This window comes from Notamacropus eugenii, chromosome 1, assembly GCF_028372415.1.
Source record: "Notamacropus eugenii isolate mMacEug1 chromosome 1, mMacEug1.pri_v2, whole genome shotgun sequence".
NCBI classification, from domain to species: Eukaryota; Metazoa; Chordata; class Mammalia; order Diprotodontia; family Macropodidae; genus Notamacropus; species Notamacropus eugenii.
The window spans coordinates 708,737,835-708,759,174 of NC_092872.1; the positions used below are offsets into that span (position 1 = coordinate 708,737,835).

Genomic DNA, 21,340 nt, shown 5'->3' on the forward strand with positions numbered 1-21,340 from the left:
GAGTTAGCTGATTAAAAAAGAAAACAAAACAAGAGATTTAGCTAAATCTAAGCAGGTAATTAGACAGGGCTCAAATAATGCATTCTGAGAAATTAACCTACTTAAAGTGAGGGGAGAGGTTAGGGAGAGTCCCCTCCCACTTTTAAGCTCATTGGTAATACCCTAGGAGGTGGAAGGCTCTTGACTCTGCTAAAATGAAATTAACTTATGTCTTGCATAAAGTTGAAGGTGAGAAGGTATGTTCCTGGGTCCCTGAAAGGCTTGAATAAATGAAGAAACTGCAGAGATCATATTTCGAAACTTCATCATTTCATACCAGTCTTTCATTTCTTAACCATATCAAATTCTATTATTGAACATCTACATAGAATTGCGAGGGAAACAGTATTTTAATGAAGAATGCTACAAGTAATGGACAATAATTAGTATTCATCTTTCTTTAAAAAAAAAAAAAGATTACAGAAAACATTTTACTGAAATTTGTGGCTAAAAAGAGACCTTCAGGCCTTTCCTCCAGGGTGTCCGAGAGAGACAGCAAGCACAAAATACAGAAGTAGCTGGAAGGAGTGGGGAGCGCCTGCGAGACGACACCAACCTTAAAAGCACAAGGGGATTCAAGCATCTGCAAACATCTCACAAACTAAAAACAGAACTAAGAGCTATATTCAGGATTCTTTAAAGCTTCCGGAGTCCAGAGCAGAAGGGGAAAGACTAAGCTCACCTACAACACATAATTTTACAAAAGGAAAAAAACCCACCCCAGTTCAGCCCCATGGGAATCAGGGCTCAAAGCTGCCTCTGGCCCAGGAAAGAACCGATGTCATGGCCATTTAGGGGCCCGGGTGGATTGACCTTGATGAAAACCTTCTTCCATGACAGACACAACTCTCTTCCACCTGAACTCATGACAGAGGACGCTCCTGGACTCGGCTTCAGCTACAATTCTGCCTGGGAGCCGTTTCTACTGACCAACAGGGGTTTCAGTTCTGTTTTAAGCCACACGAGAAAATGGATGCTGACTGCCTCCTGGTCCTCCTCAAACTGTGTGCCTCAGTCATTCCTTCCGAGAAGGCTGGGCTGGGACTCTCTTCAACTCCATATGCTTTCTGACAGCCCAAAAATGGGATAAGGGCCTTCCCATGCAAAGAAGCAGGGTGCCCAGCACTCTCATTACCCTAGCCCAACTTCTGGAAGAAAGCAAGGAATAGAGGGCTATTATTTGAAGACATGCCCCTATTAACTTTGAGAAAATTAAAAGTTTTCAGTTCATTCCCAGTTTTTTCATGGTCCGCCAACGGTCCTTGATCATCACAGCTGTTCGGTTCACAAAGGGGAAGTTTCTGGAAATAGCAACCCAGTTTCCTTCCCCATATTTTTTCACTCCAGCCTTGACCCACTCACTCTCTTGCACAGTCCATTTCTGCAATAGAAAACCAAAAGAGACTTATCATAACCTGTCCTCTGAGAAATCCCAAGACTAGGATGCCCAAAGCACCAAAGAATACAGAGAAAAAGTACCCTAAATCTAGAGAGAAAAATCTGAAACTCTTAAGGAAGGTAAAAGGGTATTTTCAGTACCATGGCATTTTAAAGGTATAGTTAGATTAAATTATTATTGGCATAGTAGTTTTCAGTTCTTATTTATTTCAAAATCACTTCCCAATGACACCCATGTTCTAAACATCCTGTGTCCATTTAAGAAACAAGCTGTCAGTATAAGCTGAAATGCTGTTGCAAACCTCCCCCAAATTTAAGCAGCTTTACTTCCCATAATTTTAAAAGTCTACACAAAAAAATCACCTCATGTTGAGCTTTCTGTGGCCAGTGAAGTGTACACAGTCCCTCCTGGCTCTAGTCAGTCAGTCAATGAACATTTAAGAGGTGCCTGTTCCGTACCAGGAACTATGCAAAACATCCATCTGAGGTCGGGTCATTTCATCTTCTCAAAAAGGAGTTTCAATTATCAAACACTAAAACTTGCAGACACTTTCCCTTTCACTTGATCCCCTTTATACTCTAAGCACAGAAGCAGCCCTGTGCAAGCTCTTCCAGTTCTATTTTGAAGGGAAGAATCTAGAGTCTCCATTACCTGCTTTTTTATTCCACCGGCTGAACTGCTGTTTCCATCTGATCCTGCCACAAAACAAAAAGGAAACTCACTTAGCCCTAGTTTTCATTGTACAAACACACCATCGACCAAAGCCAAGAAAGACAATAAAGAACTCCAGGGGAACAGATAGGGGTCCTTAGCCCAAATCAATGTTTGTAAATATTGGCAGAAAATGGATACCACCTCAGATAGTTTCTGTCACAATTTTTTTTTCAATTTTAAGCTTTTATTATTTTATTTTTCCTGTTACATATAAAAACAATTTTTAACATTACTTTTCAAAACTTTTGAGTTCCAAATTCTCTCCTTTGCTTCCTTCCTACCCCTCCACCCCCACTGAGAAGGCAAGCAGTTTTATATAGTTATACATGTATGGTCATGCAAAATAGATTTGTATTAGTCATGTTGTATCACAATTCTTTTAAGAGTTCCTTTTTTTTTTTGCCAAAAAAATCAGACTTCTTAACACTTGTCTTCATGTTAATGGATTGGTGTATACTGACCATCCTGATATGGGAACCAACTCTGATTAATGCACCCTGTCCTCCATGCCTGGAATGCTCTCCCACTTCACTGGCACATCAGGGAATCTGGCACCCCAGTCTCAGTTCAAGCACCAGTCCCTTCATCCTCTCCTCACTTGTTACTGCTTTTACTCCCCTAGGAATTATTTAACAGGCACAATAACACACTGTCTGGGAGTCTGTGGAGTGGCCCACCCACTCTGGAAAGCAAAAGTTACTACACTGTGCATCCTCCCTGACCGGATGATGGTTCAACAAGGGATGGTTTACATGGACTATGGCTAGGCTATAAGAAATGACCAAGGGGATTGTTTCAGGGAAACCAGAGAAGGCTCCTATAAATTGAGGGAGAGTGATGTGAACAGAACCGGAATGATTTGTACAGAACAAAAATACTCTACAAAAATACTATACGCTCTGAAAGACTTCAAAACTGTGGCCAGTCAATGCTCTGGCTGGCAGTGATGATCAGGGTTGACAAGGAAGCATGCCACCCACCTCCTGACAAAGAAGGAATGGAGCCAGTGTGCAGAAAGACCTGGCCACCTGCTCTCCAGGAAAGCCAGCTGGGGCTTATTCTGCTCAGCCATGCATCTTTATTGCAAGAGCTTTGGCTTTTTTTCAATGGGGAGAAATGCAGAGGAGGAGCAAGTAAATGCTTGTTAATTGAAAAATTAAGTGCTTATGACTTAAAACAAAATTCTGTGTTTGCTTTGTGTATTAATTTTTACTTACATCTGTGTACTGTGCTTCCCACCCCCCACCCTGACCCCCAGGTCCAACAGAGCACAGTGCTCAGCTCATGGTAAGCAAGTAACAAAGGCTTGCTGGTCAAATGAATGAACAAATGAATGAATGAATATAAAGATACCTCAGGAGTGCATGCTGCAGCCCCCTACACAAATCTGCAGGCTGTAGGGAGGAAAAAGTCACTGTTGGAACCTAAAGGAGAGACTCTGCGACAAAGGCTCTCATATTTTATATCAGTTACGTAAGAGGCACTGCTGTTCATCTTGGGAGTCAAAAAGAAAAAAATCTCTTTCATCTTTTATAAAGCCTGTTAGAATGGTGAAGGCCATCAAAGAGGGATAATCCCATCTGCCCTTTTTAATACCAGGCTGATCATTTCTATCAATCAAACAAATGCATATTCAAAAACCATCAACTAAGAGAATACCATGAGAAAAATGAAGGAGCATATTTTTATTTAGAAGTTATAAGAAACAATAAATAAGAAGTGTTGCTTGAACAGTCTTCACTGTGAATTTTACAGTAAATGACACAGACCTCACAGAGTAAGAGATAGGATGGAAGTCAGAGGTGTCAGGAATTTCTTAAAATATTTTAGAAATTATTTGGAGAAGCATGTGCTGGAATGTTCACCTGTACGAGCCTATATTTTGTATCTAAGCATGTGTCCTTTATGCATGAACAAGTATACCTAGTTTTGCTGCGTGTGTGATTTTGCAAACATACCCTGGACGTGAAAGAGTTCCTCCTCCTCCAACCAGGTATCTTTTTCTTCAAGCCCATTAGGGCTGCTCCATTTGTCTTTGTGTGCTCTGAGGGAAAGACCAAAAATACACGTGGGTATATATAACATACTGAATAAGCCTAAATAAAGAAGAAAACTATTCCCTATGCAAGTTACACAAACATTAATGGATTTCAAAGGGAGTATATTAAGGATACCAAAACTCCACTGTAAAAAAATAAACACAAATCACCACAATGCATATCCAATCAAAGCCTTGAGATTACTCTTCCACAATATCTTCAATACAAAGGTTATGGTAAAGGTCTCTCCCTGGTTGATAGTAGTACCCGAACCTAGTATTTGTTAAGATCATGCAGCATTCCCATTTAAATCACAGAGACTGAAAGCATACTCTGAAACTCTGAGTTCCAGAAACTAGACCTACTATCTAGACCTGAAAATCCTGTTGAAAAGTATGATTTAACTTAAGAAGGGATGCTTGAAGAAAAATAACACTTGGTGTTCTTCTGATTACAATTTTTTAAAAATATGTATCATCTCTAAGAACTTGAGTGTATTTTGCTAAGTAGTCAGTAATTAACCATTAAATTAACCACAGCTACCTTGAAAATAAAAGACAGCAAACAAAAGAGCAAACTGTTTTGCCTTAACAAAAACATTTGATGCTTTTTACAAAGCAAACGTGAAAATAATCTGAGGAAGCTACTTAGATAGGAGTCGCAGCCCATAAAAACACTTTATCGAGATGGTGGAAATGTTGCTGCTTTGTACAGAATTTATTGGGAATTTTTGCTCATACTGTTCCCCCTACAGGAAACTAAGCTCTTTCACAACTTGCATAGCCCAATCCTAGCTAGACTTCAAAACGTGGCTTAAACCCTCAAAATTCATACTTTTCTGTTGTTGGCTATTTGCCTACTCTAAAAGCACACAGGCTTTTAAAAACACACAGGCTTTTAAAAACAACTTTTCTAAGTTTTCAAAAAAGTTTTTCCAGTAACTAAGTAGGTGTGACTATAGTCAGTCTGGGGTCTTTGAACATCCATAGACGATGGAAGATGCTGCAACTACAGGGTAATGTCCCAAATTTTGGGAGGGAAGTGTGAGGGGGAACGGAGTCTACAAGTGATAGGTCAATGAACTTGACTGCATTTCTATAAATCAACAAGATTTGGGAAGAATGGCTAGAAATCAATTTATCTGAAAATAATCTGGTGGTTGTTTTTTTAATGGATTGTGAACTCAACGAGTCCAAAGTATAACACAGCAGCCAAGAAAACTAACAGGATATCATTGCTACATTGAGAAGTAATGATCAGAAGAGGGAAGCCAGGACTCCTCTGTCCTCTGCCCTGGTCAGACCACATCCAGAACACTGGAAATCTGTGGAGAAACAAGAGGATGACCAGGATGGGGACTGGCCAAAGGGTCAAGGGGTTTTTTAGCCTGGAGAAGGAAGTCTTAGAGATGACATGATGGCTGTTTCCAAGTCTTAGAAGAGTTGTCCCACAGAAGGGGAAGCAGACCAAGTTATGGTTAACTCTATAAGGCAGATTTAGGAACGCTGGGTAAAGTTGCAAAGAGGAGGGATCAGGTCTGGTAGAAGGAAAAGCTTCCTGACAATCATAGCTACCCTAAAGTGGAATGGCCTGCCTTAAGACTCAGTCTCTCCTTCCTCAGGTCCTCCCCAAATGCTGGATAATCACTGCTTTGGTACATCATAAAGGGCACTTTTGATCATACAGGGCATGGACCACTTGGGTCTTTGAGCACTGCCATATTGACTAGGACCTGTTATTTTAATGCAGTTTAGTTTAACTACTCCCAGCATTTATGGTGATCAAATCATCATCTCTAAAACGCACCATGCTGGTTCCTGACTGAATTATATTCACTTATGCTATTTCTTACACCTACAATGTTCTTCCATCTCATTCTTTTCATCATTCAAGAGCAAGTTAAACTGAAGTACGGCTTCATCAAGAACAGGTCGTGCATGCCAAGCTAACCTAATTTCCTTCTTTTACAGGATTACTAAGAAAGGAATGCTATAGATCTAGATGAATGTAGATTCTAGCAAAGCTTTTGATAATTTAACTCATGCTAGTCTTGGGGATTAGAGAGCAACACAATTAGATTAATTCAGCAATGGTTAGACAGCCAGATTCACATAGTGGTTAACGGTTTAGTGTTAACATGGAAGGTCTCCAGTGGATTACCCCAGAGATCTGTGCTTGGCCCTTTGCTCTAAACAGTTTTATAAACAATGTAGGAAAAGGCAAAAACATTATGTTCATTAACTTTGGAGATAACACCACGTTGGGAGTAATCACACACTGGATGGTAAAATCAGAATCCAAAAAGATCTTGATGGGCTAGAGCACTCGACTGAATCTTAAAAGATAAAATTCAGTAAGGATGAAGGCAGTCTCATACTTGAATGACAAAAAAAAAAAATCTGAGAATTTTAGTGGGCTCCAAGCTCAACCTGTATAGTAGTACGATATTTCCTCAGCCAAAAAAGTTACTGTTATCTTGAGCTGCCTTGAAAGGTATCACTTCCAAGAAGGACTGCCATGGTCAATCCTCATCTGGAGTCATGTTCCCTTCAGGTTAAGGAATGTCCAGAGAAGGGGCACTAGGCTGGCGAAGGGCCTTGAGCCCATTTCACATGAGAACTGGTTGAAGGAATTGGGTCTATGACCATTGGATAAGAGAAGATTTAGAGGAACTGGAGAGCAATACTCAAGTACTTGAAGGGCGGCCATGAAGGAGAGATTAGCTGTTTTCTGTTTGACCCTAGAGGGTAGAACCAGGGGCAATGGGTGGAGCAATTTGGGCTTGAGGTCAGGAGAGATTTCCTAACCATCAGAGCTGTAGAATGGGCTGGATTCGAATGGGTGGCTCCTCTCTCCCTGGAGGTCTTCAAGCAGAGGTAGGTGGCTGCTGAAGCCCCTTCTAACTCTCAAATGCTGTAATTCTTCAAAAGCCCCTTTTTTCTTCCCTGACCAATCTCACCTCCAGTCAGTGCTCCCTCTTATTAACTTACTGGCTACACTAGTCATCTGGCACATGTACACTACTCTGGGACAGCTTCTCGGTTTTTATTATGTCTTATTTTACTCCTGTATTGTCATCCACTTCTCACCTATGTCTGTGCCTCTAAGCAGACAATGAACTTGAAGACAGGAATCATGTCACACTTTTTTACATTCATTTAACAAATAGATTCTGAGGTCCTTCTGCAATGGGTGCTGCAGAGCAGAGGGGTCAAACATGCCATGCAGTTTCCAATGCTCAGGAAGGAACCCAACTAAAATCTAACTGGGAAACATTTAACAAAACAAATAAAAATGTAATACAACAGCTAATGTGAATCAGTGGTTTTTCTAAGTCAACATGTGGAGGCAGGGATTTGTTTCTATTTGACTGTGACACGACTGCTGTAAAAGATACCAAGAATCATAAGACATCTTTTAAGAATTGTGACACTTTGGAATTTATAGTCTAATGAGGTAAAAAGACCACATATACCAACAACTACAAAGTAAAACTACAAAATAGGTCATGAGATCTCCCTGAAAGGAAAAATAGACATTGGACAATAACATCAGTTTTTATGACATTTAAAGTTCTATGTAAACCCCATTCTGGGGAAAATGGCATTCAGTAAATAAAGTTCAGGAGGAGAATTCACTTTCAGCAAAAGCTACCTTTAAGAAAGCTTTCAAAGAAAAGGTGGGATTTGAACAGGGCTCTGAAGGCTGGGCAGTGTTGCTTTTTTTTTTTTTTGGTCAGTCCAGTTAGAGGGAACATCATGAGCAAAAACATAACACCTAAAAGGACTGAGATGTTCCAGAGAGGGCAATCAAGTCAAGTTTAGCAGCAACAAAGGGTGAGTACAGAGAGTGGGAAAGGCATCGGGGCGAACTGTCAGAGTCACCGGATGCCAGGTGAGCTTGATAAGGCGTTGCTCAGTACTCACTATTTGCTGAAACATTAAAAGCCCCAAATATACACAATGAGCAAGGGATTACAAGGGTTATCTTTTTGGGAAAAAGAAATATAAGTTTCCTTACAACAAATGACTTTAAAATTAAACAGTCTAAAGTGAACAGTCCCAGCTAGCTCACTAAAATGAAACCAATGAGAAATCAGCTGAGAAATGCTTCCATTGTCCCTCCTGCCCTTGGACGCCTCCCAGGCCCCTTAGATGGGTGAGGGTCCTCATTTCTGAGTTCTGTTCTAGCTTCAGTTTAACACTAAGTTTTTCATGACTTAGTTTAACTGAACTGCTTCATCTATTCAAGCAATAACCACACTAGGACAACCAACCAACCAACCAATGACGGCAAAGACCATCTTCGTACTTATGACTCTTCTCCCCAGACAGGGGCTGATTGTGCAGCTTCAGGACTGTAGAGTTGGAATCTGAAGACACAATGGTCTCTTGGGAGGAGTCTGGGCTGTCACTCTGCTCACTGCCCTGGCTGTCATGCTCCAAAACCAATCTGCTTATTGTCATACGCTTATTCTTGGGCTGCAGTTCAGAGTTATCTGTAGACTCTGAGGCAGAACTTTCATCTTGTCTCTGTCTCTTGTTTCTGAGGGCTGCTGAAGGAGACACTGGCCTGGGAACTATAACATCCTTCTGGTCCAATTTAGTGAAAGCCGCTTCAGGGTCTTGTGAATCAGAAAGGCTCTTATAAGCTCTCTTCAGAGTCGAAATCCCAAATGTGGAAGGACTTTCAGGTAACTCTCTAAAAATAAAACAAAAAAATACTGTGACACTCAAAGGTCAGTGTCAATGATTCTAGCAAGTCTTCCAACCCAAGCTTCTCAAACGTCAATGCCCCAAACTGGACAAAGTCTTTTAACTGAAGTCTAAATATTTTCAAAAATGATTTTGCACATCTCCATACCTAATCACAAAACAGAGGCTTTCTTTCAAACTGAGAGAAGATAAGGTGACTATAACATTTGGAGGGTAGGTGAAAAAAAAAAAAGAAAAGGTCTTATTTTCAGAGTTCCTTCTTCTGCTCCTTCCCCTTTATAGAGCAGATCACAAGAAAAATGGCTTGACTTTGTATGCCAATTTAACTCTATTGAGATTTATGTTAAGAACACTGAATGCTAAATGAATATGTTGACCTAGGGTGACATGCTTAAGTTTGTTCAACTGATTCCATCAGGGAGTTTGTAAACATTGAACATTTGCCCTTTCTAGTTATCAAAGAAGAGGCACTGGGGAAGGCAGAAAAAGCAGGGAGAAGGGACTAGAAGGCCTAGGTTTTAAACCAACTAAACTAATCATGTGACTGAGCAAATCACTTTACTCCAAGGGGCCTCACCCTACCTCCTCTAAGCACTGAATAAGTTCCTTCTCATAAATCATTTATTAATTAAGCTATGCAAGAAGGAATAATCACTGGCTAGTCAAGAAACTTATACTTCTAATTGCCACCATTTCACAGACATTTCATTCCAAGGGAAATGATCCCCACCTCATGGGCTCTTTGAGTGGCTTCTCTACGGGCTCCAGGGCCAGCTGTTTGTCTTCCTTCATATTCCCAGGACCTTCACCCAGAGTAGCAACAGCAACATTAGCTGTGACACTGGCAGGGGGAGCTGGAGCCACAGCGGCCACAGTAGATGTGTCAGCTGTGGCAGCAGGAGCAGACGATGAAGAAGACGATGGCTCAGATTTCAAAGCCCTCTTTGCAATCTTGGAAAGGAAGAGAGGATAATCAGAAAAGCCTCTGTAGGGTTTCACTGTTTGCTAAAAATCAACACTCTCATTATGGAAAGAGTTCACTTGAAAAATTTAAACATAAAGTCAGTGGTAGGGGGAAAAAAAGGAAGAGTTGTTCCAAGATATCTCCCAAATTTATGTTTTCCCTTCACAAAACAAAGTAATAATGAAAAATAAAAAGAGCTTACAATTTTGAAAACTATGTACAGCTGTTCTGGTACTAGAAAAAGGGATCTGATTGCAGCAGTGTTAATTACCTTTACACTTCAGGTTTATATTTCAAATGTTCTTCACTCTTGGTTGCCAAATCCTATAGGCTCTTCCTCCACGTCTGTTGGATCTGCCTCTCCTCTCCATATTTCCAACCATGTCCCTAATGAAGAGTCTCTAACTCAGGGGTAGTCAACCTAACCCAAGATAGGAGTCAGAATTCACAAGTGTCAAAGGGCCACAATGTTTCCTGGGGAGAGTTTGAGTGGAGCTGACAAATATTTAAATCATTCATCCATTTATTCCTTTGTATAAGAAACCTGGAATGTGTTTTATTGAGGAAGGAGAAACTATTGTGTCTATGTGTGGGCACATATAGGGTATTTTAGCTTTACTGTAATTCATTTTTTCTTTGTTGGAAATTTCTTTTTCTTCACATTTGTACTACCTGTGAAGTTGATGACAAAGCCTTGAGTTGGCTACCCCTGCTCTAACTCCAACTATGGCTTCCTCTATCTCTATCTAGCCTTAATTATTTAGTACAAAATAACTTGGCCTTAAAATTTCTGGTCCATTTATCTGCAAAGTGTATTGTTTTACAAGAAAAGAAAAAGGACTTCAACTTCCTTTCCTACATTGGTAACGTCCTACCAACACTTCACTAATAGTGTAAAAATGACTACAAATCTTGATTATTTTATTCTAGCTATCCAGAATACATTGAAGATAAATAGGAATAGTGATGGTGGCAGGAGGGGAGGGGTTACCAGAGAAATGTATTGATGCAAGCTCTATTAATATTTCAGACTGGTTAAAAAGATAATTAAAATACCCTGGCCATGTGATCTACAAATCAACCACATTGAGCCACTGTAACATTTTTAAAAACACAATTTCAAAAAACTAGTAAAAATCTACAAGCCAAAGCTTCAACTTCCATCCATACTCCAAACAATCACCTTATCAAGTGCAGTCACCTCAATGAGTTCCAAGGGCCTCTGAGTTCCCATTTTGCATTTTACTTCTCTGTATGGTTGACCCTGTTTACTTTGCCAGTGGCAAAGTAAACCTTGACTTGGCTGCACACTTCCTAAAAGTTCATGGTTCACAGGTTTTTAAACACCCTCATTTCACATCTATATGAAGTTCTCCTCTCTCAAATTTCAACTCTTTCTTGGCACCCTGGTCAACTGGGGTAAATCACACTTGACTTAATAAGCACAACAAACACACTCTATGCAACAAAAGGAGAAAAACCAGACTGTGTAGAGAGCCTAAAGAAGCTAGCTAGGCCTCTGAATCATTACCCCACATAAACCAGTAAACCATCCACAACAGAAAAACAAAAAAGTACCTGATCACTTTAGAACCCTGATGTCAAATGCACTGTGTGAGGGGACTTACATACCGTGAGGAGATAAGGCTCGGCATCATCCATGTGGCTCTCTAGGAATCGCAACATCTTCTGCTGGAAGGTCTCATAGGAAAAGTTCTGAATCACTGGATGTGTGACATTCCTTTCACGGATAATGCCTAGCAGATCATGTCTCAATTTCTGAATGAAAGATCATTTTTTACAACATGAAAAATGGACATCTAATGAAAAATCCAGTTATAGAGACTTCAAGGAATAACATTATAATAACATTTACAATGTGGCAAATGAAAATCCTAAGTACAAAAAGAAAAAAAAATATAACACCAGTTGAATTTTTGGTAAAAGAATACCGGAATGTCATCCCCTCAACCAAAGTTTCCTGTCTTGAATGTTTTCTGTGGTCAACATCTGAACATCAGAAACAGAGCAAACTGCTACCCCATAACTAGTTCTCCCCCATATCCAGGCATTAGTTACAAAAAGGAGAGAATTAGGGAAGGGGGAGATCGAGGCAAGTCTACCATGTGGAAAACTAAATCCATAGAAAGCCCATATGCCAGTGTCACCTTTGGACAGCATTTTATCTGTATCTTCTCTAGCCCTGACACCATGTTTTACACATAATACAGATAAGCACCAAAAGAGGAACGGACCTGGAATCTTATCACTTTATGTAACTTATGAGTAAGGAAAGGCCTTCGGCCAATGCAGGGTGGCACACTCCCTAAAGATGAGTGTGAGAACAGGCCCCTGGCCAGGATCACACAGCCAGCATGCATCGAGGCCAGCCTTCCTGGATCTAAGAATAGCTCTCTGTCCACTATACCACTATGTCTCCAGTGTATGCAGCAATAAGGCATTTACTGAACTGTCATTTAAATTTTAATAACTTTATGGGCCGAGGAGTTGCCCTTTATCTGTTTCTTACACACGTACACACAAAAAATAAGATGGACTCAAGTCATGATAAAACCAGAATGAATTTACCTGAGTTGTAGGATCCTTGGTCATATGTTTTTTCAAAATTTTTGAAGCCTTTTCAAATTCTTTGTTTTTGATACAAATGATGACAGCCTAGAAAGGGAAAAAATGATCCTCACTCTCTGAACGGCTTTAATAAAAATGGCAACAAATTTCATCAACATATCAAGTGAATTCACTTTAATGAAGTGAAATTAAAGCTCCCATTCAAGAGCCTTTTCACATTACACTGAATTCCTTATAAAATGAAATCTTGACTTAACATTAATGATTATTGCCAGAGCACAGGAAACAACTTAATCCAATCCACCAAGGAAAGGTCCTTCCACCCTAAACTTTTAACCACTAGGATCTTTCCAAATTGCTGTATTTTTAATGAGATGAAAGGAAAAAGCTGATTATTACCAATAAGACCAATTTGAATCATCTACCTTCCTCCCATCAAGGGAGATTCTTTCAAGGTAACTCATTCCCAATTTCAAAAAATTATTATCTCAGTTCCCTTCAAAGGCCACAGGTTTTACTGTACTTTGGTGTAATTTGGGCAGTGAACACAGATGTTCCTTTATTCTTTTGAAAAGTTGTTTACTGACCACTGACTTCTCCAACTTGGGCTCAGGAAAGACTTGTGGCCATTTTTATTTAAAATTAACCCAACCCCTACGAACACACTAACCCTGAAAGAACTTCAGTTGTGCAGAGAACAAAATGAACCAGTGCAGTTTTACTAACATGATACATGGTCATTCCCACATGCACCAAACTAAGAGGACCAACAGATTCTAATAAAAACAAAGGTATTGCAAAGAATAGATGCTAAATATACAGAAAATGATTCTGTCAATAAAACGAAAATAGAACATTTGTGACTCATTTTGAATTAGAAGAAAAGGAAGACCTTATGTAAAATATCGTGGGTTTGAGTTCTTTAAAAAATACCATAAACTTATGAGCCCAAAATTCAAAGAGAAGTAAAAGACCAGTAAGAAGTTTGGTCATTTCCAAGAATGCTGAGTTTCCCTCTAACACACAGACTCTAGCAAGTACACAACCCAAAAGAAGGAAAAGCTTTATGAAATGTCACTTATGAAGTGTGGGACTTATGAAGAATGGGAGCTTATGGAAAGCAGTTACTTAGTATAGAGCAATACTGCTACTGGACTTAGGGTGACTTGCTCAGGGTCACACAGCTAGTAAGCACCTGAGGCAATTAGAACTCAGGTCCTCCTAACTCCAGTACTCTATCCACTGAGTCACCTAGCTGCCTCAAATTGCTGCTTTTTCAATTCTTAGAACAACTTGACAACTTTGTTAAAATATTATTTTAGGTATGCATGTTCTATTCCAATCTCATTTTCATTTACAGAAGAACAGGCTTTGAAAGAAAGACTGTAAAAGGAAGTTGCAATTTTTATCAAACAGCCTCTCCCTCCCTTCCACTTGACTCAATGTATCTGAAAAGGTCTATAATTAGATGTTCTGTTACAAGCTTCAGTTGGCTAACCTACCAAGTCATTAGTTTAAGGTTCAGGTCTACCTGCTAAGAGGAACACAGTATCCAGCAACTTTGGAAATAACCATTCAGGGCACTGTTGATCATCTTCATGATTTGTACTCTGAGATAGCGTCATCTCTCAGAAAAGTACCCCAAATACCCCACACCTAAAAATAGACTAAAAAAATGAAAATGCCAACTGTTACCAAATAGGTTATCTAAAAATCCATAACAAGGAAAATATGACTAAGTTCCTAGATGTAGTTTAGGAAGAAAATGGAAATGAAGAGTAAATACCAATCAAAAGTGGTAAAAAGGCAGGTGGCAGCACAGTGAATCATGTGATCAGACTAGGTGCAAAGAAATTTCAGATATAATCAGATCTTAATACTAAGAAGTAGGTTATTGCAGAGTATAAACATCTGTTCTTGTTAAGTATTCAAGAAGTAATGTAGCTTGTGAGAGTAGAAAGGGCTCCAGATTTTTTCCTCTGGAAAGAGACTTACCTCAAAAATGTGTACTATGAACTTAACTGTTAACATTCTCCATCAGAATTCTCACAAAGGAATTTCTTTTTAAAATTTATATATTTCAAGGCAAAGGTATTTAATAAAGCAGGACAGCAAGAAATATAGCAATAAAAGCGTCATAAACCTGGGTTATACCACTACTACTACAACACCACACACACACCAGCACACCATAAAATACCTTTCTAGCTTCCCCATCCCGAATATTCCCAACTCTTTAAGAAATGCTGTTTCTTTCTGGAGAAGAGGTATTTCATCTCCAGTAAGAGATTCTTTCCCATAGGTGCTACTACACCAGAGAGTATTACCAGCAAGCTATCATCGCTTAGTTTTTTCTTTGTCCTAAATTTCCTAATTGAGGGGTTTGGGTTATTTTGTCAGAGATTATTCTCTAGTTTATGGTGGGTACTCTATATATCTGCTCATTTTAATCACAGAAGGCTGTGGCATACTTATTCATCCTCCCTATTGGGGCTAGTCACTCAACAACATGATGGAATTTCTTAAAAGCATGTGTCACTGCTTCTCATTTGATATTTTTTCAAAAACACATAATTTTCTTTCTTCCCCTCCACCCCCAGAAATATACATTTTATACACACTAAGATCCTCTTCCTCACATCCCCAATTCTCACATTCTTCTCCAAAGAAAACTCAACAAAAAGAAATCTGTCTCATAGTTATGGAGAGAAAGCCAATCTGGACAGTCAAAGTGATCAGTAGCTTGTAGAATCATTCATTTGGAGCCCTTCAGGTCATTAGGATGCTTTGTGGATATTAAAAAGCCTCGCTGACCTCAGGTTACCAAGATACTTTCCTAAAGGTGACAGTTTTGACCCAGTACACTATAGAGGAGATTCCTGTAATAGATGAGAGACTGGAGGTGATGTCCTTTAAGGTCACCTCCTCCCTCTGAGACTAGACATGGGAAAGGACAACTCCTGAAGGACTGCGTACATGGCATTCAAGAACAGACAGAGGATCAAATGAAAAATTCTAGTCTAAGTGTAAAACATTTTTTCCAAAATGAAGTGGAAAATGGAACGAAGTCAATTCTGTTCTGAATACTTCAAAATAAAGTTAAATCTGGATTCCTATAATAGGTATTAAAATCCAGAGCAAAGCCCACAGGCTGTACCTAAACAGAAACCTCCCCACCTGGGTTCCAAAATTCTTGCTTAGCTGACTGTTTCTTGTCACACCAAAGACAACACCCTTTTTGCTCCTGTCATCCCTTTCCTCAACAATGTTCACTGCAAGATAGCACAGACAGACTACAACAGAAACTATAAGGCAATCGTAGAGCACAAACTATCTCTAGAATGAGTAAATTAGTTACAAGCATATACAATTTCACATTATTGATTAAGCTTAATGAGGCTCTTCCAGATTCCACTTTTATGAGTCCATCCCACCCTTCCCATTTCTTCAACTATTCTTTAGGTCACTCTCTTTCCTTGTTAGTCCACTCTTTCTTTTCACCTAGGTCTAAGGCTAAACTATTTTAATATCCCTAGTAAATGGCAAACTATGTCATTTTCAGTCCAGGACCCATGTTTCCATCTACGATTATTCTCTTTAAATCTGAGCCTCATAGGAAAAAGAATTAAGACTAATTCAGCCTGGCTTTCAAGGGCAAAGCTAGAAACAATGGAATGGAAGTTACAAAAACATAGATTTAGGCTCAACGTAAGGAAAAACTTTGTAACAAGAAGAGCTATTGGAACATGGAATGGGGTATCTTGAGAGCTGGTGGAATCCCCCTCTAAAGCAAGAGGCCAGATGGCCATTTGTTGGCTGTGCTTGGTCAGGGATGGGTTAGACTTTCTGGCTGCTGAGGTCTCTTCTGACTCTCCAGATACCTCTTGGTGTGTAAAGCATACCGATTATACACTGTATATGATATATGCTGACTGTTCAGTCCATTTCCTGAAGGCACCCAGGGGACCTTCTGGAGACACAAAGTTCTTTCAAGGTGTATGCTCCAGTTATGTCCCAATCCTGGTGTAAGGAGCTGTCTCTCACATACTAGAAGGCCCCATATGGTCCAACTGCCAAAAGGAACAAGCTTCCCTGGAGATAAGTCAAAACTGCGTACTGGTTCTTCCTTCCTCTAATCATATTCCCCAGGGGAATAGGGGCGGGCAGAGCAAGCCTTCAGCAGAGCCTCAGAACATTCTCAGGGTGACAAGGAAGATGAGTACTTGGAGGGAAAACAGACCATGATTTACTGTGGCACAGTCAGAGGACCTAGAGCCCTTTCTGGATCAATGGAATATAAAAATAAGCTCAGAGTCAGAGATAGGGGAGAGGGAGGCACTACTGCTGAGCCTCTGCCCTCCCCCCCAGGCAGGTCTGACTTCTACCTCTGAGCACTCTGATGGACTAGTCATTCAGGGTTTTGAAGAATGCTAAAATTCATCACATCGAGGGGCCTTTTAAAATTTTTATGGGGCAGGAGAAAGGATGGGCAGAATGAGCTCAAAAAGTACCTAAACTTTCTCTTGACCACCCAAGTAGTGAACAATTATCTTGACTGGTGAGGACAGGTGAAAGTCTTGGTTATTTCCCATTCACTGAACCTTGACCTTGCTAACTTTAGAAGAGGGTCTGAATATTGGTTCTGGTTCATGTTGTTCCCCGCTCTGGGAATCTCACCTGTCACTGAACCAACTATGTCATGGATTCCTAAGCCTTGATCAAGTCAACTCTAATAAATTGACATCCCTAAACTCTGCCTGAAGAAATTTTGTCAATTTCTAGAAAGAGCCTGTTTCTACCATCTTCATCTGTTCTGCTACTAACTACTTTCTATAGTAGTATGGAATAATAGATAGTATCCTGGACTTGGGAATGAGGAAGACCTGGATTAAAATCCAATCCTAGATTCCAACTACTCACTGAGACTATAGGCAAGTCACCTAACTTCCTCAAGCTTCATTTTTCTCATATACAAAATGGGGATAATACAATCCTCACTTCCAAAGATATTGTAAAGATCAAATGAATCAATATATGTAAAGTGCTTTGCAAACCCTAAAACCTTCTTTAAATTGTAAATAACTTTTATTATTATTCTAAAGGCAGATTACCCGGAGACTCCCCAATTCCAATCTCACCAGCTCCTCTTGAAAATCTCTAGCCTCCTTTGTTATGCTAGCATCTCCAGGGAACTATTTCATGGATCCAAAATGACAATATTCCCAAATCAACTTGTAGATCACCATAGTAGAGAAAGAGCTGGTCTTGGTGTCTGCCTGTGACACATAGTGGCTGGATGGTCTTGGGCAGGTCCCTTTAACCATGAGGCCCCAGGCTAACTCTCAAAAGCTGCAGAACAAGCTGCCAATCATAGTAGTAGAGGGAGCTCCCTTCACTGAGGAAATCACAAGTCCTAGCCACCAAAAAAAAAATCAAGTCCCAAAGATCCTTGATCCCCTTTTTCTGCCTTCTTTCTCCTTTAACATTCTGTGCACAGAAGTGAGTAGCTTTTTTCCATGAAAGGATGTCCCCCTCAGTCAAGATCTTAGCTTCTCTGAGGAGCTAGACCCTACATATCCTTGGTAACATCAGCCTCTCCACAGCCAAACAACCTTGGCCATGTCCAGGGCCTCTCCTTGTCAGTGACAAGCAAAGTCTCAAAAAGGGGAGGAGGCACAGAGGGGGTTGCCTCTGACTACTGGAGTAGGGGGGGAGGGGAAGGGGAACCTGTGTATCATTTTCATACCAACAATAACCCAAGTCTCTTCCGCCCCATTCCAAAAGACTGAACACACCTACTCTATGAAATCTCAATACATTTGAAATATATATATATATGTATATATTTTAAAAAAGAAATGAAAGGAGAAATGGATCCTTACAGCCTCCTTGACCAGTTTTCTACTGGATTCTACCACTGCCTCTGTGAGAGTAAACTCCGTTTTAATGGTCTCCAGCACATTGATAGCGGATTCCAGAGGTGTGAGTTCAGCCTCCATATCAAAGGAACAGTCTAGGATAAAGAGAAAGATTTTTCACTTACAGCTATTTTCTATGGATCTGAAAGCCAGGGCAGGAAAAAACATCTAAAAGAAACCATATTTACTGGTTATATTGATGGCTTGTGCAAAAGCCAGAACAAACATATATGGAAAACAAACATGGAATTCAACTGCTGGAAATCAGCAATTTGTTGGAAGAAACACCATGTTGTTTGGAAAATATAGCCATAATATGAAGCGACAGTCCATTGATACTAAAGAAATAGTGAAAACACATGCCTCAAGGATTCCAATTAATCCCAGAATCCATACTGATTTTCTTAATACAAAGGTATACACCTCACCCCAGCACCCAGGTGAAGGTCAGAGTGAGTTTAATATGCAATGCTGAATTTCCTTTAAGAACATACACTTGGCTAGTACTTAAAAACGGCAAATTAAGATTACACTTATGAACTTGATCTATTCAACTTTGGAAGACTTAGGAACTATGTGACCAACACAATACCAAATCATAATTTCAAAGGCCTCAAGATGAAACATGCTACTGAGAAAAACCAAACTGATTTTCATTGATTTATTTTATTCTATTCTCTCTCACTATTCTGTGTAACTGACTGCCTTTAACTTCAGAAATTCACAGGTTCAAATAGTCTTCTTCTCTAAGTTAAATTTAAAAGTTCAGTTTCCCTATTAAAATACTTTAACTAAAAGAAGCCTGATATCTTAAGTCTAAAAGTTCAGTTTCCCTATAAATCATCTTTAATTGAAGAAAACCTGTTATCTCTACAATGCTGGCTGTCCTTGGACAATTAATGGAAATATGTTATCTCTTAGGGTCAGAAGTTTAGGCTTCCGGTAAATCACTCCCTATCAAGGAAGTCTTATCTCTTGTTCCACTAACAAGTAGATGCACTCTATCAATCAACCTTTCCTGACAGTAGGATGGAAGGAAGGGCTGTTGCTAGCCCCAAATGTCCAACCAATCACATTGTTTTTGTTGCCTATGATGCTACAGGCTTTGTAGCTAATCATACTGTTTTTCTGCTGCTTATGACGCTGTTTACCATTATTTCTGAAGGCTCCTCCTTCTCTCTATAAAACAAGACCTCAGTCCAGGTCTTAGCTTATGGGAAGGGCCTAGACATCCTATTTACTGGCAAATTCATGCTCTGTCAAATTGATGGTGCTTCAAACGTTGTGCCTCAGTTTACTTTAATTTCCACCATTACATTACACCACCTGACATGAGAGGTGATACAGTGCAGATTGAGACATTCCCCGCTCCAGGTTGGCTACTTCATAAATTTGCTTCGAAGAAAGTACATAACAAGATTTACATTGGTTTGGTTTTTCTTGCTTTCTCAGGCGGGGCGTAGGCAGGGAGAAGTGGGAGGGAGAGAATGTGAAGCTGAAAATGATTAAAAAAACAAACAAAACAAACAGACTTGGTCTGTTTTTCTTTATCACCAATACCCGAGTCAGGACTTTTAAGAAACAGATCAGAGGATGGGATAAAAATCTAATTTAAAAACTGGGAGCACACGGGAGGCAAAGATATAAATCCCCCCCATACAGCATCTTAGCATCTACAGCACTCTGAGATGATTTAACTCATGACTGAAATTAAAAGAGAACCATAAACTACTCCACAGAAAGGACAAACAGCCGGAGAAGTAAGCAGCTCTCCATACCCAAATTCTCCCCCTCTTGTATTCGTGACAGACACTGCATAATCCGCAGCAGCCGGGAGACGTTGTGCTCCTTCCCCAAGGGCCGCACAAGCAGAGCTGGAAAACAAGACCGCGCTGGCTAACAGGGGGTGTCCAGGGAGGGCCCCTGGTGTCCCCCCACCCCTGGGGTGCAGTGCACGGCCGTCTGCACCTGCTTCGGGGGCCGCCTTCCCAGCCCCGATGCCGTCAGGGACTATCCACACCTGCTTTCGCCCCCCCTCCCACCTCCACTGTTGTGCGCCCCCCCACCCGGGGATGCTGCCCACACCTGCTGCATCTTCCCCGCTCCTGGCCAAGGTGCTGCCCCGAGCCGTCCTCACCTGCTGTCCCCCACACCATCCCCTTAGGGATGCTATGAGGGCTTATCCACACCTGCTGCACCCAGACGCCCCCATCCAGCCCCGGATGCTGTGCGGGGCGGTCCACACCTGCTGCACCCCCCATCCACCACCTGCTGAGCCGCTCCCCCATGCACCCCGGGCTCTCGCGCGAGGTTATCCACACCTGCCGCGCCGCGCCCCGCCCCCCCCCAGGCCTTCCCCTTCCCCGTCGGGTCCTCACCCTGCATGATATCCCGGATCTGCCTGAAGTCCCCGTACCGGCCGCTCCGAAAGGCCCGCAGCGCCTCGTGGAAGTAGAACTTCAGCACCCAGCGGTTCACCGCCTCCTCCAGCCGCGCCTCGCCCACCCCCCGCTCCCCGTCTCCCCTCAGGCCCGACTCGTGGCGTCCGCGCCGGGCCCGCCCCAGCCTCCGCGCCGGCCTGCGGCTCGCGGCCCGCCCGTGCCCATCGTGGCTCTCGCTGCTCCCCCCAGGCATCGCGGCGAGAAGAGGACAGCGAACGCTAACTAGCCCGGCCAAGCCCAGCGCCCCTCCGCCGGCAGTGACGTCGAAAACGCCCGCCCCGGGTATCGGAAGTGTCGCCCTCAGGGCCCGCCCCTGCCACCCTCACCAGGGGAACTCCCGCCATCCACTAGCGGCGGGCCCTGGGAGACAGAACTACGAGTCCTAGGGTGCTCCTCTGGCCTTCGTCACAATTCCAGGCGGCCTGAGCCGCAGAGCTTGCTGGGACTTGAAGTCCTCGCTGTTTTCTCGCCTCCTGAGGCCTAGCGCTCCCTGGGAACGCGCCCTCCGGGGACGGTGGGCTT

At 41.5% G+C, this 21,340-nt stretch overlaps 1 protein-coding gene across 4 annotated transcripts; it reads right to left on the bottom strand.

The window, feature by feature from the left end:
• Positions 1-370: 370 nt before the first annotated feature.
• On the bottom strand, positions 371-21,079 carry TERF2 (telomeric repeat binding factor 2). 4 transcript variants are annotated; one of them, XM_072636437.1, is made up of 10 exons: positions 20,756-21,075; positions 20,156-20,251; positions 18,342-18,472; positions 12,460-12,546; positions 11,503-11,649; positions 9,637-9,857; positions 8,503-8,892; positions 4,111-4,196; positions 2,090-2,133; positions 371-1,420 (listed from the first exon to the last, which is right to left on the bottom strand). In XM_072636437.1, the coding sequence occupies exons 1-10, from the start codon at positions 21,009-21,011 to the stop codon at positions 1,262-1,264; spliced, it is 1,617 nt and encodes a 538-aa protein (XP_072492538.1). In that variant the 5' UTR covers positions 21,012-21,075; the 3' UTR covers positions 371-1,261. The 4 variants fall into 4 exon arrangements, 3 of the variants coding, with proteins under 3 accessions (XP_072492538.1, XP_072492539.1, XP_072492541.1); XM_072636438.1 differs by lacking the exon at positions 20,156-20,251 and having other exon boundaries at positions 20,756-21,076; XR_011972927.1 differs by lacking the exon at positions 371-1,420 and having other exon boundaries at positions 8,472-8,892; positions 20,756-21,079.
• Between the last annotated feature and the right edge of the window lie 261 nt (positions 21,080-21,340).